This window comes from Pan troglodytes, chromosome 5, assembly GCF_028858775.2.
Source record: "Pan troglodytes isolate AG18354 chromosome 5, NHGRI_mPanTro3-v2.0_pri, whole genome shotgun sequence".
In the NCBI taxonomy this organism is placed as follows: Eukaryota; Metazoa; Chordata; class Mammalia; order Primates; family Hominidae; genus Pan; species Pan troglodytes.
In genome coordinates, this window is record NC_072403.2 from 10,052,060 (window position 1) to 10,067,123 (window position 15,064).

The 15,064-nt window shown below is 37.7% G+C and overlaps 1 protein-coding gene across 15 annotated transcripts in view; it reads left to right on the top strand.

The window, feature by feature from the left end:
* Positions 1-15,064, top strand: part of C6H6orf201 (chromosome 6 C6orf201 homolog) — a 92,204-nt gene that overhangs the window by 13,400 nt on the left and 63,740 nt on the right. For all 15 annotated transcript variants that reach the window (XR_010157527.1, XR_010157535.1, XR_010157531.1 and 12 more), the window contains one exon: positions 14,819-15,041. Coding sequence is in view for 2 of the 15 variants with exons in the window: in XM_054686599.2 (XP_054542574.1) it covers positions 14,819-15,041 (223 nt within the window). In the remaining 13 variants the exon portion in view is untranslated. The remainder of the gene's footprint in view (positions 1-14,818; positions 15,042-15,064) is intronic.

A 15,064-nucleotide genomic window follows, 5' to 3' on the forward strand; every position in this document is an offset into this window, starting at 1 on the left:
GTTCTCATGATAGTGAGTGAGTTCTCAAGAGATCTGTTGGTTTTAAGGTGTTGCACTTCCCCCCTCGCTCTCCCTCTCTCTCCTGCTCCACCACGATAAGATGTGCCTGGCTTCCCCTTTGCTTTCTGCCCTGATTGTAAGTTTCCTGAGGCTTCCCAATCATGCTTCCTGTTAAGCCTGTGGATCTATGATTCAGTTAAACCTCTTTTCTTCGTAAATTACCCAGTCTCATGTAGTTCTTTATAGCAATGTGAAGACAGAATAACACAAGACCTATTTTTAAAAATTCAAGTTTCACAACCATAGAAAGTTTGTACACCTCAATTTTAGGTCCTGATGTCTTCATATGAAGTTATAGATCTTTATATCCTAGTTTGCTTTCTGAAAATATAGCTAGAGTATCAGAACATAGGAAATGATACTTTTTTTTAAACATTTTATTTTACAAACATTTATTTGCTTTCCTTAAAAGCAGGGACTATCAGCCTATCTTATTTATTTTTGTATTCCTAGTGTTACAGGTTGGAGTCTCAAGTGCTGAGATAGCAATAAGAATGCAAAAGGTTTCCTGGGAGTCGTGTTGCATCAAAGTGGAAGCGGGAAAACAGTGTTGGGCAGGGATTCAAGAGGTGGAGAAACAGGCTTCGCCTCAGTGGAAGGAGCTGCAAAGTCATGTTGCAGGGGGCTTGGGTACAGGACAGGTGGGAGGATTAGGCCCATTTTGCAGTCAATCAATCATGAACCTTGTCTTGGTTGCTGTGACTCCAGATTCCTGAAGGATCTGCTGAATTAACTGTTCTAGTTCTGATGATGCCTCCTGGCATTAATGATTCTTCTCCTATTACCTGGTAACATGGTAAATATTGTCATTTGATAACTGTATCATTCTTAATTCTTTGTGACTTAACTGACACCCTTGAGAGAATTCATTCTTTAGCCAAAGCAAGCCTGACTATTATTAAGAATCATCTATAATAGCTTTGTCCTTAAAACTAGAACTACCATATGACCCAGCAATCCCACTACTAGGTGTGAACCCAAAGGAAAGTAAATCAGTATGTCAAAGAGCTCTCTGCCCTCCCATGTGCATTGCAGCACTATTCACAACAGCCAAGATATGCAATCAACCTAGGTTTCCATCAACAGATGAATGAATTAAAAATGTGGTGTGTATACACAAGAGAATACTTTTTAGCATAAAAAAGAAGGAAATCCTGTCATACGAGGCTGCATGGATGAGCCTAGAGGACATTATATTAAGTGAAATAAGGCCCAGAAAGACAAACTTCAAAAGGTTCTCACTCATTTGTGGGCGCTAAAAATTAAAACAGTTGTATTCATGGAGGTAGAGAGTAGAAAAATGGTTTCTAGAGGCTGGGAAGGGTAGTGGGGGTAGTGAGAGGAAGTGGGGAAGAATACTGCATGCTCTCATTCATATGTGGAAGCTAAAAACGCTGATCTCACAGAAGTAGAGAGTTGAATAGTGGTTGCCAGAGGTTGGGAAGGGTAACGGGAAGGGGTGGATAGCCAGAGGTTGGTTACCCGATACAAAAGTACAGCTAGACAGGAGGAATAAGTTCTGGTGTTCTATAACACTGTAGGGTGGTTATAGCCAACAATAATTTTTTGTTTATTTTCAAATAGCTAGAAGAGGGCATCTTGAATGTTCCCAACACAAAGAAATGAAGATTGTTTGAGCTGATGACATGCTCATTACCTTTATTTGATCATTACACATTGTAAACATGCATCAAAACATCCCACTGTATCCCATAAATATGTGCAGTTATTATGTCAATTTAATCGAAGAATAGCTTTGTTTTTGTCTAAGAGCTATTGAACACTACTGATTCGTGTGCCCTTGACCACCTGTAAAATGGTGTTGCTAATACCTCATGTTGTATCAGAAAGAGTTGTGACACTGATAGAAAAATGACTGTGAAATTGAGTTTCGACAAGTATGAAGTACTATTTGAATGCATTGTACAGTATTTTCACATGTTAGATTGAGGCAACTGTAGGTCCTAACCTTGAACCTGCCCTGGCAAACATTTGCTCAGTTTATGCTGTGTATCCCCGCTAGCACAGAGAGGATAAGGCCCCTCTCTCACATGGCAATAGCAGTTTTAGGGCCACAAAACAGGCAGATCATACATGAGGCCTGCTGGCTTTGACAAAGTTCCTTCAGTGCTGTGCTATGTAAACAGATCAGCAGGCACAAAAGCCAGGAGTCCTGGGACCATGCTGGTAAACAGATTTTCTAAGTCTAGAGCTGCAGATGGTGGTGTCTTATCCCTGTTGGTGAACCAGGCAGGATTCCAACCCCCAGCTCAATAATACTATAAATCCCTACTGGATACTGCATGTAAATTATAATTACTTGTAAACTGTGTTTACTGGCTCAATATGCCATATTTATATGGACTCTAGGGCTTAATTTTTTTTCTCTTGATAAGTGTGACAAAAGCAGTACTTGAACAGAAGAGAGCTGTGTGTTCCATGTGAGAACTTTAGTTTAGATTCCATAATGTTTTTGTTGCATCGATGTGGTAGCAACTGAAGACGGGGCCTGGTAGTCGATGGGTTTTATTTTGCCCACCTCTCTGCCATAGACATTTGCAATTTATCCTGACTTGGGGCCACTCCTCCTCTATACTGAAATTCATCTTTTATTGTACTTACCATGTTATAGTGTCTGTGTTGATTTGCTACTCCACTTGTGTGCTGTGTAAGCATTTAAGAAAAACGTTTAATGTTTTCTTTTTCTTTTTCTTTTCTTTTCTTTTTCTTTTTTTTTTTTTTTTTGAGATGGAGTCTCACTCTTGTTGCCCAGGCTGGAGTGCAATGGCTCAATCTTGGCTCACTGCAACCTCTGGCTCCCAGGTTCAAGCGATTCTCCTGCCTCGGCCTCCCGAGTAGCTGGGATTACAGGCATGCACCACCACACCCAGCTACTTTTTGTATTTTTGGTAGAGACGGGGTTTCACCATGTTAGCCAGGCTGGTCTCGAACTCCTGACCTTGGATGATCCTCCCGCCTCAGCCTCACAAAGTGTTGGGATTACTGGCGTGAGACACCGTGCCTGGCCATTTTTCTTTTCTTTTCTTTTCTTTTTTTTTTTTTGAGATGGAGTCTTGCTCTGTCACCTGGGCTAGAGTGATCCCCCCAGAAGTGGGGTCAGAAATCCTGAAGCAGTAGCCGCAAGCCAATCTACATGGAAAGGCAGGAAAACAACGCTTGAGTGCCTGGGTACAAGGGAACCGAGGCAGGTTTGGAGAAAAAGACCTGGCACGTGGTGTGGAGGCTCCTTTTGGAGACTTGGCACTGGATTTTATGTGGGAATGAAGGTGACTGGGCTGGTCAGGGCATGTGTTATCCCTCTGGAATTTAGAGGCAGGTCTTGGCAAATACTTGCTAACACTTCCTACACCTGCTGACTTTCACGTACCCCTGCTGATTTCAATGGAAGGGACACGTGTATGTTCTGATCTTGGGGAGCATCATTCCATGCCCCTACTAGAAAAGATGTCTCAAACACTTTCTGTGACGTGACTGGTTCACATCTTCTGCTTGCTTTAAATTTTCTTTGCCTTATTAAGTTGTGACAGTTCTTTTCATATTTTCAATACAAAATTCTTTGATAAAAGCATTGCAAATATTTTCTCCCAGATGGTAGCTTGCCTTTCATTATTTCATGATAACACAGAAGAACAAAGGTTTTACCTTCCCAATGCATCAATTTTTTTCTTTCACAGTTTTTGCATTTTATATTCTCAGAATCCTTTGACAAGTCCAAAGTTGCAAAGACTTGCTCCTATATTTCCTTACTGAAGTTTTGTAGTTTTAAGCTTCAAATTTAGGTTGGTAGGCCGGGCACGGTGGCTCACGCCTGTAATCCCAGCACTTTGGGAGGCTGAGGCGGGCGGATCACAAGGTCAGGAGTTCGAGACCATCCTGGCTAACACGGTGAAACCCCATCTCTACTAAAAATACAAAAATTTAGCTGGGCGTGGTGGCGGGCGCCTGTAGTCCCAGCTGCTCGGGAGGCTGAGGCAGGAGAATAGTGTGAACCCGGGAGGTGGAGCTTGCAGTGAGCCGAGATTGCCCCACCGCACTCCAACCTGGGCGACAGAGCAAGACTCTGTCTCAAAAAAAAAAAAAAAAAAAAAAAAAGTTTAGGTTGCTAGGCCATTTTACTTTATTTTTGTATAGGGTTTGATATTCATTGGTTTGATGTTAATTTCTTTTTTCTATTTGGCTATCTAGTTGACCCATTGGCATGTGTTAAAAAGATTTTCCTTTCCGTATTGAATTGTTTTGGCACTTTTTTTTTTTTTTTTTTGAGATGGAGTCTTGCTCTGTCATCCAGACTGGAGTGCAGTGGTGCGATCTTGACTCACTGCAACCTCTGCCTCCCAGGTTCAAGCAATTCTTCTGCTTCAGCCTCCAGAGTAGCTGGGTTTACAGGTGCCTACCACCACACCCAACTAATTTTTATATTTTTAGTAAAGACGGTTTCACCGTGTTGGCCGGGCTGGTCTCAAACTCCTGACCTCAAGTGATCCACCCACCTTGGCCTCTCAAAGTGCTGGGATTACAGGCATGAGCCACTGTACCCGGCCTGTTTTGGCACATTCATAAAAAATGAATTTCCACATATATTTGAGTGTATTTCTGAATCCTATTTTGCTCCATTTATCTACATGTCTTTGCCCAAACAAGACTTTCTTATTGTGGCCAGGTCCTGAAATAAGGTAGTGTTAGGCATCTGACTTTGATCTTCTGCTTTAAAAATTGCTTTGATTATTTTAGGTTCTTTGTATTGCCATAAAAATTTAGAACCAATTTGTTAGTTTCTACAAAAGGACTACTAGAATTTGTTTGGGATTGAGTTGAATCAAGATCAATAGGGGAGAACTTCCATCTTAATAACACTGAGACTTTCAACGTGGACAGGATATATTTGCCCTTTGGTTAGGTCTTCTTTAATGTCTCCTAACAATGTTTTGTAGTTTTCAGTGAAGAAGTCGTGGATATTTTTTGTTATATTTATTACTAGCACAGGGGTAAAAGGAGCTTTCCTTTTTCCCTCTGAAGGTTGATGAAAGGCATCTGCTAAACTTGACAACAGACAGATTAACAGGAGCAAAGGCATACAGATTTATTAAGGTGCAAGTGCTGAGAGGCACACAAGGTATGAAAATTCAAAGAAGGGCCAGGTGGTTGATGATTAAATGCCTGCTTCATAGGGGAGAGGAAGGTGAGGGATGTAAGGAATTTTAGAGGAAAAGTAAATTATATTTAGGGAAGATGACTGGGCCTAAACAAGAGACAATAGCCTGGGACAAAGTCCCTCTGAACTCTGGGAGAGATGGCAACAAGTTATGGGAAGGTGAGGGGAGGAACTGCACCATGAACAAAGTTTGCCTTATGCAGATAAAGTCCCTCAGAATAGCCCTCAGAAGAGTACATGAAAAGTCTGTCTAGGGGGGTGTGGTGACAACCTTTATTTTATCTTTGGTGATTAATCTTTCCTGGTTAATGAGAGTTCAGACAGAATATTAAAGGCAATTGTTTTTCTCGGAGAGTAACTTCCCTCAGTCAGATATGGGAACTTCAGAGACAGCCCCTCCCTGCACTTGTGGGAAGAAACAAGGGAAGGTTAGAGAGACCTTGGTTTGGAGGCAGAGTCTAAGGGCTTTCATTTAATTCAAAGCATTCAGCGTGCCAAAGTGCCATACTCTAGAGTATCGTTTTCTGAGCCTCAAAACTAGGTATTTTATAGTTTATAGCACCACTGTAAATGAAAAATATTAAATATAAGGATACAATTGATTTTTGTTATTGTGGTATACTACAAACTTTTACATTAATTTATTAGTTCTAGTAGCTATTTTTTAGATTCCCTGGGATTTCTCTTTTATTGTGATAAGAACACTTTACATGAGGTCTTAACAAACCTCTCAACAATTTTTAAGCGTGCAATACATTATTGTGAACAGTGTTGTAAGCAGGTATTTAGAGCTGATTCATCCTGATTGCCTGAAACTTTAAGCCTGTTGATCATTAATTCCCATTTCCCCCTCCCACAACGCCCTGGGATGTAACCATCATTACGCTCTTTGATTCTATGAATTTGACTGTTTTAGATGCCTCATATAAATGGAATCATGCATTATTTCTGTGACTGGCTTATTTCACTTAGCATGTCCTCAAGGTGCGTCTACGTTGTCACATATTACAGAATTTCTGTCTTTTAAAAGGCTGACTAGTACTTCATTGTACGTATATACCACATTTTCTTTATCCGCTTCTCTGTCAATGAAGATTTACATTTTTCCCATACTTTGGCTATTGTGAATGGTGCTGCAATGAATATAGAGGTGTTAATGTCTCTTCAAGATTTTGATTTCAATTCTTTTGGATAAATACCCAGAAGTGGCATTGCTGGATCATATAATTCCTTGGGATTTTTTTTTAATGTAAATAGTCATATTATCTGCAAATAGAGAAACATTTTTACATCTTGTTTTCCATTCTTTGTCTTTTATTTCCTTTCTTTGCCTTATTGCAATGACTAAGATTTTCAGCACAATGTTGAACAGATGTGGTAAAAGCAGACATCTTTCATTTTTTTTCTCAATCTCAGAGAAAAAACAATTCAGTGTTTTATTTACTCTAGGTTTCTGCAGATTCCTTTTATAAGTTTGAGAAGTTCCCTACTGTTTCTAGTTTGTTTTTATCACACATGAATGTAGAATTTTGTCAAATGCTTTCTCTGTATCTATTAATAATATGTTTATTCTATTAATATGGTGAATTGCATTGCTTTTTAAAAATATTTCTTATAGTAAAATGTGCATAACATAAGATTTACCATTTTAAGTGCTTAAGTGTAATTAAGTTAGTGGCATTAAGCACATTCCCATTGTTATGCAACCATCATCACTATCCTTCTCCAGAACATTTTCATCATCCTATAATGAAACTGTCTCTCCTTTAAACATTAATTTTCTACCCCTTTTTCTTCTCAGCACCTGGTAACCATTATTCTATTTTCTGACTCTATGAATTTGCCTATTGAATCATACAATATTTGTCCTTTTGTGTCTGGCTTATTTCACTTGGCATAATGTCTTCAAGGTTCATCCATGTTGTAGCATGTATCAGAATTTTATTCTTTTTTAAGGCTGATAATATTTCATTCTATGTATAGACTACATTTTGTTGATCCATTCATCTGTTGATGGACACTTGGGTTGTTTTTACTTTTCTATCTTGTGAATAATGCTTTGTATGCAAATATCTGTTCAAGTCTCTGCTAGTCAATTATTTACGGTATATACTCTGCTATGGTTTAAAGTTCTTCTCCAAAACTCATGTTGAAATTTAATTGCCATGTCACTTTACTGTTTGAGTAACGTTGGTGTGAAGCTTAATTGATGCCTTTTGCTTTATGTCCTGCTTAAGTCTGTGTGAAGGATTTGTGTTTTTCTGCCTTACAAACATAATTTAATTTATTGGACAGGAATTCATGGATAGTAATGCTGTCTGCCCCTTTACTTCAGAAAACACAGTGACTCTAGTGGATTTGAATAAGTGAAACTGCTCTGAAATGCTATGGAAAGCCGACTCCCCAAAGAGTGGTTTCTTCTAGAAGTTTGAATTTGTAGCTACAGTTTCCAGGAAGAAAAATAGTAGTTGGATAACTTGGTAAAATAATAACATCATTTTCATTTTCTTCCCTTTTCTTAACTTTGGTTTCCTAAAGGAAGAAAATAAGTACGTAGCACATAATCTATTTAAATAGATTTAAAGAGAGTTGCAAAATAAATCACCCGGTCTGGCTCTTAAGTGAATAAAACAGATTTTGTTTGTGAATAAAATCTGTTGATTGCCAACACTACCACTACAGTATCCCACCAAGGGCTTCATGTGTCAGCTCAGTGCCACCTCCTTTAACTCTGCAGCACCGCTGCAGCTGCCGATGTAGCCTTGGTAGGTGGCTATTAGAGCTCTACCATATACAGTGGTGCATCTTCAGATTTATGCATCAAACTAAAGACGTGTCCAAGTCCATTTTAATTTCCTCAGTGTTTTTATGAGAAGTTTTATGGACCTCCCCCAGTTGTCTTTTTATTTGGGGTTATGACGATCATGTTTGATAATTACAGTGATAATGTTTCCACGTGATGCTTTTGTTTGAACCTGATAAAATTTAGTGAAACTTTGTAATGATCTATGTGCACTTTTACTTGTAAAATGGAATTTATGTATGTTTATACTTGTAAATATATTGTTGTTAGTGCTCCTGTTGCTCATGGTGTCCTGCCTCGCATTTGTGATTCTGTTAACGACTTGTATCTTAACTAAGTTCTTAGTGGTGTTGTAATAGGGAGATGGGGCAGGTGGGGGGTTATTTGTACCACTGAATCTTCATTAATTTGGTTCTTTACTGTTTTGAGGGGAGAAAGAATGTGAAATGGTTTGTGTATTATTGAATTTTAAGCAATATTTTAGAAGCTGTGTGACTGCTTTAATAACTTTTTCCCAGTGTTATTTGAATCATACTACCAGTTTTACTAAAGCCGAATGACAATTGTGTGAAAGTTACTGCCTTCATAAGATCAAGTCACCACTGTTACACAGCTGACATATATTGTATTACCTTTGCAGCTACAGGGTTATTTATATAATGTGACGTTATTCAGTACTGACAGACTACATGAAGTAGTTTTAAAATCTAGTGCTATTTTTATTTTAAAGGTTAGCAATGAGGAGGAAATGTGATCTGGCTGTGTTTGTCTTCTGTACAAAGCCTGAAATGCTTATGGTTTTTTGGTTAACAGCCACAGAGGGCAAAGTTTAAGACTTTCTTGTAAGGACTAACTGTTCTTTTCAAGCCACTGTTTGTTTTTCTAAAAGCAGGATTTGCTTCTGTAGCAGGCAAGTTCCTTGACGTGGAATAGTGCAACCTGTATATGGGCTATTATAATAGGAAAGACATCAGTATTTGCACAGTTTAAATCATTCTTAAATTTTAAACATGTGAAATGTCCCCAAAAATCTTTAATTTTTTGGTAATTTTTACTCTTTTTGTGCACATGTTGATTTCTTAATGGTAAATCCTTCATTTAAAGGTAGTGTTTTCTGTTGAGAATATTTTCATGGAATAAAACAATCTTTTCGTGGCAAAAAAAGAAAAGAAATTTAATTGCTATGTGATGTATTGAAAGGTGAGACCTTTAAGGTGTGATTAGGTCATGAGGGTTCTGCTCTCCTGAGTGGATTAATGCCATTATTGTGGGAGTGGGTTAGTATGTCAGAAGGTCAATCTCCTTTTTCTCTCTGTTTCACGTCTGTGGTTCCTTGACATGCTATGCCTTTGCCGTGATATGATGCAGCAAGAAGACCCTTACCACATGTGGCCCCTCAATCTTGGATTCCCAGGCTCCAGAACCATGAGCCAAATAAATATATTTTCTTTATAAATTACTCAGTTTATGGTATTCTATCATAGCAAGAAAAATGGACTAAGACATACCCAGAAGTGGAACTGTGGGATTGTATGGTAATTATGCCTATCTGGGGTCCCTTAAGGTTCCATATGCATTTTAGAATACATTTTACATATCTGCAAACACATTGTTGGGACCTTGATAGAATTACATTAAATCTGCAAATCACCTTGGATAGTATTAATATCTCAATAATACTAAGTCTTTTAATCCGTGAACATGTAAAGTCTTCCCATTTATTTATATGTCTTCTGTAATTTATTTCAGTAATGTTTTGTAGTTTTCACTAAGTATTATGCCTCATTGGATAAACTCATTCCTAAATTTGGTTATTTTTGATGTTATTATAATTTGAATGGTTTTTCTCAATTTCGTTTTTGGAATTTTCATTGCTAGTATTTATTTATCTTTAATCTTTATTTTTTCCTTCTTTCTGCTAGTTTTGGATTTAGTTTGTTCTTTTTCTAGTTTCTTATGGTGTAAATCTAGGCTGTTTATTCAAAATCTTTCTTTTTTCTTAATGTGTTTGCAGCTGCAAATTTACATTTTAGCACTGCTTTCAGATCCTCCCGTAAGTTTTGGTTTGTCGTGTTTTCATTTGTGTCAAGATATTTTAAATTTTTTCTTTGTGATTTTTCTTGACCCATTGGTTATTTAAAAGTGTGTTAATTTCTACATACTTGTGAATTGTCCAGGTTTTTGCTGTTAACTTCTAGTTTCATTTCATTGTGATGAGAAATGATATTTTGTATTTCAATTTTTAAATCTATTAAGATGTCCTATGGCTTAACATATGGAAAATGCTCCATGTGTACTTAAAAAATACATATTCTGTTGTCGTTAAGTGCAGTGTACTGTATGTGTCTGTTGGGTCCAGTGGGTCTATAGTCTTTTTTAAGTCCTATATTCCCCTATGATCTTCTACCTGGTTCTCTATCCACTGAAGAAAGTGGAGGTATTGAAGTTTTCTACTATTATTGTAGAGCCATTTATTCTTCAATTCTGTCAATGTTTGCTTCATATATTTTGGAGCTCTAATATTTAGTGCATATGTTTATAATTGTCATATCTTCTTGGTAAATTGAGACTTTTAGCATTATATTATGTCTGTCTTTGTCTCTTTTAACAGTTTTTGACTTAAAGTCTATTTTGTCAATTAGTATAGCCATTTCTGCTCTCTTTTTATTACTATTGGCATGGAATATCTTTTTAATCCTTCCACTTTCACCCTACTCATATCCTTAGATCTAAAGTGAGACTCTTTTAGACAGTATATAGTTGATCCTGGTTTTATATCCACTCTGCCAACTTATGATTTTTGATATGTTTTCAATCCAATTACATTTAAATTGCTGAAAAGAAAGCAATTAGTTTTGCCATTTTGTTGTTTTCTCTGTCCCTTACAGGTTTTTTTCTCCGTCCCTTACAGGTTTTTTTCTCCCTCATTTCCTTGATTACTGCCTTCCTTCATGTTTAAAGTTGTTGTAATGGCATATTTTGATTCCTTTCTCACTTCTGCTTGCGTATATTTTCTTGGTGTTTACCATGGGCATTACATATAACATCCTAGAGTTATGATGATCTATCTTAATTGATACCAACTTAACTTCAATTGCATATAAAAACTCTACTTCCTTAAAGCTTTTCTCCCTTTATGTTATTGATGTCACAAATTATACCGTTTAATATTATATATCCATTAACATAGATTCATAATTATTTTATGCAATTGTCTCTTAAATCCTGTAGAAAATCAAAAGTGGAGTTATAAACCAAAATTACATTAATACTGTTTTTACATTTGTTCATATATTTACCTTTACTGGAGAACTTTATATTTTCATCTGTCTTCCAGTTACTATCTAGCATTATTTCATTTCAAACTGAAGGACTTCCTTTAACATTTCTTGTAGGGCAAGTGTAGTAATAATAAATTCCCTCAGCTTTTGTTTTTATGGGAATGTCTTAATTTCTCCCTCATTTTTGAAGAAACATTTTACCAGGTATAGAACTCTCAGTTGACAGTTTTTTTTTTTAATTTTCAGCACTTTAAATATATCACCCCACTGCCTCTAGTCTCCAAGGTTCTTGCTGAAATAATACTCTGATAGTCTTATCGCAGATCTCTTGTACATAGTCACTTTTCTCTTGATGCCTTCCAAGATTCTCTTTATCTTGCACTTTTGTCAGCTTTGATTATGTGTCTTCGTATGGGTCTCTTCAGGTTTGTCCTACTTGGAGACCATTGAGCTTGGATTTGTATATCCATGTCTTTCCTCATATTTGGCAGGTTTTCAGCTATTATTTATTCAAATAGTCTCTCTTCTCATTTTTCTCACCTCCTTCTGGGACTCCCATTATGCATATATTGGTCAGTGTGATGGCATCTCATAAGTCCCTAAGCCTCTGTTCACTTTATTTTTTCTTCTGTATGCTTCTCAAATTCAATAATTTCAAATGAGCTGTTTTCAAATTTGCTTATTCTTTCTTCTACTTATTTGAGTTTGCTGTTGAACTCCTCTAATAAAATTTTCAAATCAGTTATTGTACTTTTCAGCTCAATATTTTTTTTATAATTTCTTTGTTGATATTCTCATTTTGTTCATATGTTTTCTTGACTTTCCTTTGTTCTTTATTCATGTTTTTCTACAGTTCTGGGAGTATATTTGACAGTTGTGGGTTTTTTTGTTGTTGTTTTGAGACAGACTCTCACTCTGTTGCCCAGGCTGAAGCACAGTCATGTGATCTTGGCTCACTGCAACCTCTGCCTCCTGGGTTCCAGTGATTCTCATGCCTCAGCCTCCTGAGTAGCTGGGATTACAGGTGTGCAGCGCCATGCTCTGCTAATTTTTTTGTATTTTGAGTAGAGATGGGGTTTCACTATGTTGGCCAGGCTAGTCTCAAACTCCTGGCCTCAAGTGATCTGACTGCCTTGGCCTCCCAAAGTGCTGGGATTATAGGCATAAGCCATCGCACCTGGCTGACAGTTGTTTTAAAGTCTAGTAAGCCTGATGCCTGTGTTTCTTCCAGAACTGTTTCTGGAGATGCGTTTTGTTTATTTGAATGGGCCATCTTTCCCTGGTTCTTTGCATGCCTTATCATCTTTTTTTGAAAATTGGGTATTTAAAAAAAATATGGCCACTCTCCCAGTCTTTGCAGACTGGCATGTAAGACCTCACTAATTTGTAAGTCCATGAGGTCTTCACTAATCTGAGATTAGTCCAGGTCTTCTCAGGTCTTTTCTAGGCATGCTTCCTTCCTGTGAATGTGTGTGTGCTCCCTGTCCCCATCACAGGTGATTTTAAAGGTCTTCATTTCCTAAACAGTCTCACTGCAGCTTTTTCTTAGGGCCTTAGATATTCTATTGTATTCCTCTGTAATCTCCTGCCCTCAGAAGTCCACAGGGCAGCAATCCCTGTGTAGTTTTCATGTGCTGCCTTGCTCACCACTGCCTTCTGTGGCTTCCAGCCTGAAATCAAAACTATTTGCTGTCTCCAGTCTGATATCTGAGTCGGACATTACAGACACCATTTCTGTAGGCAGCCCACAGACAGGCCAGGATGTTGCAACAAGTTTCACTCTGCTCCTTCTGTCCAAGTGTTCACATTTCCATGTTTCTTTTTATGTCACATCATTTTGTAAATATTATGTCATATGGATCCTGGATCCATATGACAGCTTCTTCTCAGGGCCTTAGATATTCTATTGTATGGATGGATCCAATATTATGTCATATGGATCCTGGATCCATATGATAGCTTCTTCTCAGGGCCTTAGATATTCTATTGTATGGATGGATCCAATATTATGTCATATGGATCCTGGATCCATATGATAGCTTCTTCTCAGGGCCTTAGATATTCTATTGTATGGATGGATCCAATATTATGTCATATGGATCCTGGATATTTACTGTATTTACTATATTGTGGCATTGGATGGAAGTTATGTTTTTGTGGATCATGTTACAATCATCTAGAAAATGCCGTTTTTGTTTTAGCAAGAAATCAATCTGGTTAGGTTCAGACTACAAGCTGTCTTGATCTTCTGTGGGTGGTGGTGAAAATCCCAGTACACTTCCCAAAGCCTTTGCTATGCTGGTTTGAGTCTGTCTCACTTATGAATCAGACTTATCTAGGTTCATACACAGAATTAGAGCTTCTTTCTCTTGGCTCTGGGATTCTCTTCTTGCTTTCACTCTTTAGCCCCCAGAGGGCCCTTTTCCTTTTCAAAGTGTTTTTGTTTTCCTCAACTTCTATTTGGCTGGCCACTCCATGGTCACCGCAGCACCACCCCACAATAGGGGTGTGCCTCTGAGGCAAAAGTATTAGGTTGGTGCAAAAGTAATTGCAGTTTTGCCTTACTTCTAATACCATGCTCAGGAGTTAGATTCCAGCAATTGTGTTTATTTCTCGTAATCTGGGAAACTTATCCTTGTGCAGTTGCTTCTCTGTATTTTGACACCCTTTCACAATCTACCTGCTTTTGATTAATTTCAGCATGCTCAAGTAGTTCTTTTTCGTATTTCTTCTAGAGATTTTAGTTGTAATTTGTGGGAGGAATGGGCAGTAGTTGGCTTGTGCTGCCATTGTGGAATGAGAACTCTGCCTAGATTTTTATCTTCATTTTGACATTTACTGGGAGTTTGACTCTGGAGAAGCTCGTTTAATCTCCATGCCTCCTCAGGATGCCTACTTGAAAATGGGTAGTAGCAACAGACCTACCTCATTTTTAATTTTTGGCATTGTTTTTGGTGGATAAAATATGATAATGGGCATTAAGCACTAGTAACTGCTCAATTGAAACTAATGCTTATTTCTATTCTTATATTTTCTATAAAACTGAACATCTTGGATTACAATTACTGGAATAAAAAATTTAGAACTAAAAAGTTAAGCGATTTGGTGAGTTAGCTAACTTTGACCTTGAAGGAAAGGTCAAAAGGAAGACTAAGAAAAGTAAAAATATCCCATCCTTTTCTGTAGCCCTTGGAATTACACCCTCAGTCCTTGTCAAGTGATAGCTATGAAATCAAAACAGGGTGTTACAAGGACAATCAAGGCAGCTTGCAGGGATGCCTTTCATAAAGTACCACATTAAACAAGAATGGGACTCTAACAAATAAGAAAACAATTACTCATACAGAGCATTGCTTTCCTATGAAATGACCCAGTTTTCCCTTCATGCCTCTTTATTAAATTGTGCAAAAAAACCCAACTAAGATTCTTATTTGGGTTCTTATTCTTGATTCTTATTTGTTTTCTAGTAATACTATTCCTTCCATTTTGCTCCCTTGCTAGATGGCTGAAAAAGAACATGCAACCCACTGAAGACCTCAAGTCAGTGATCTGTAGGCTGTCAGCATTTGGCCCAATTCAGTCAGTCACTGTTTGTGGACATCAAAGTGCTATAGTGGCATTCAAAGACATGACTTCAGCCTGTAATGCTGTGAGTGCTTTTCAAAGCAGGACCCCAGGCACCATGTTCCAGTGTTCCTGGCAACAACAATTCATGTCAAAAGACGTAAGTCTCTCTACTACCAAACA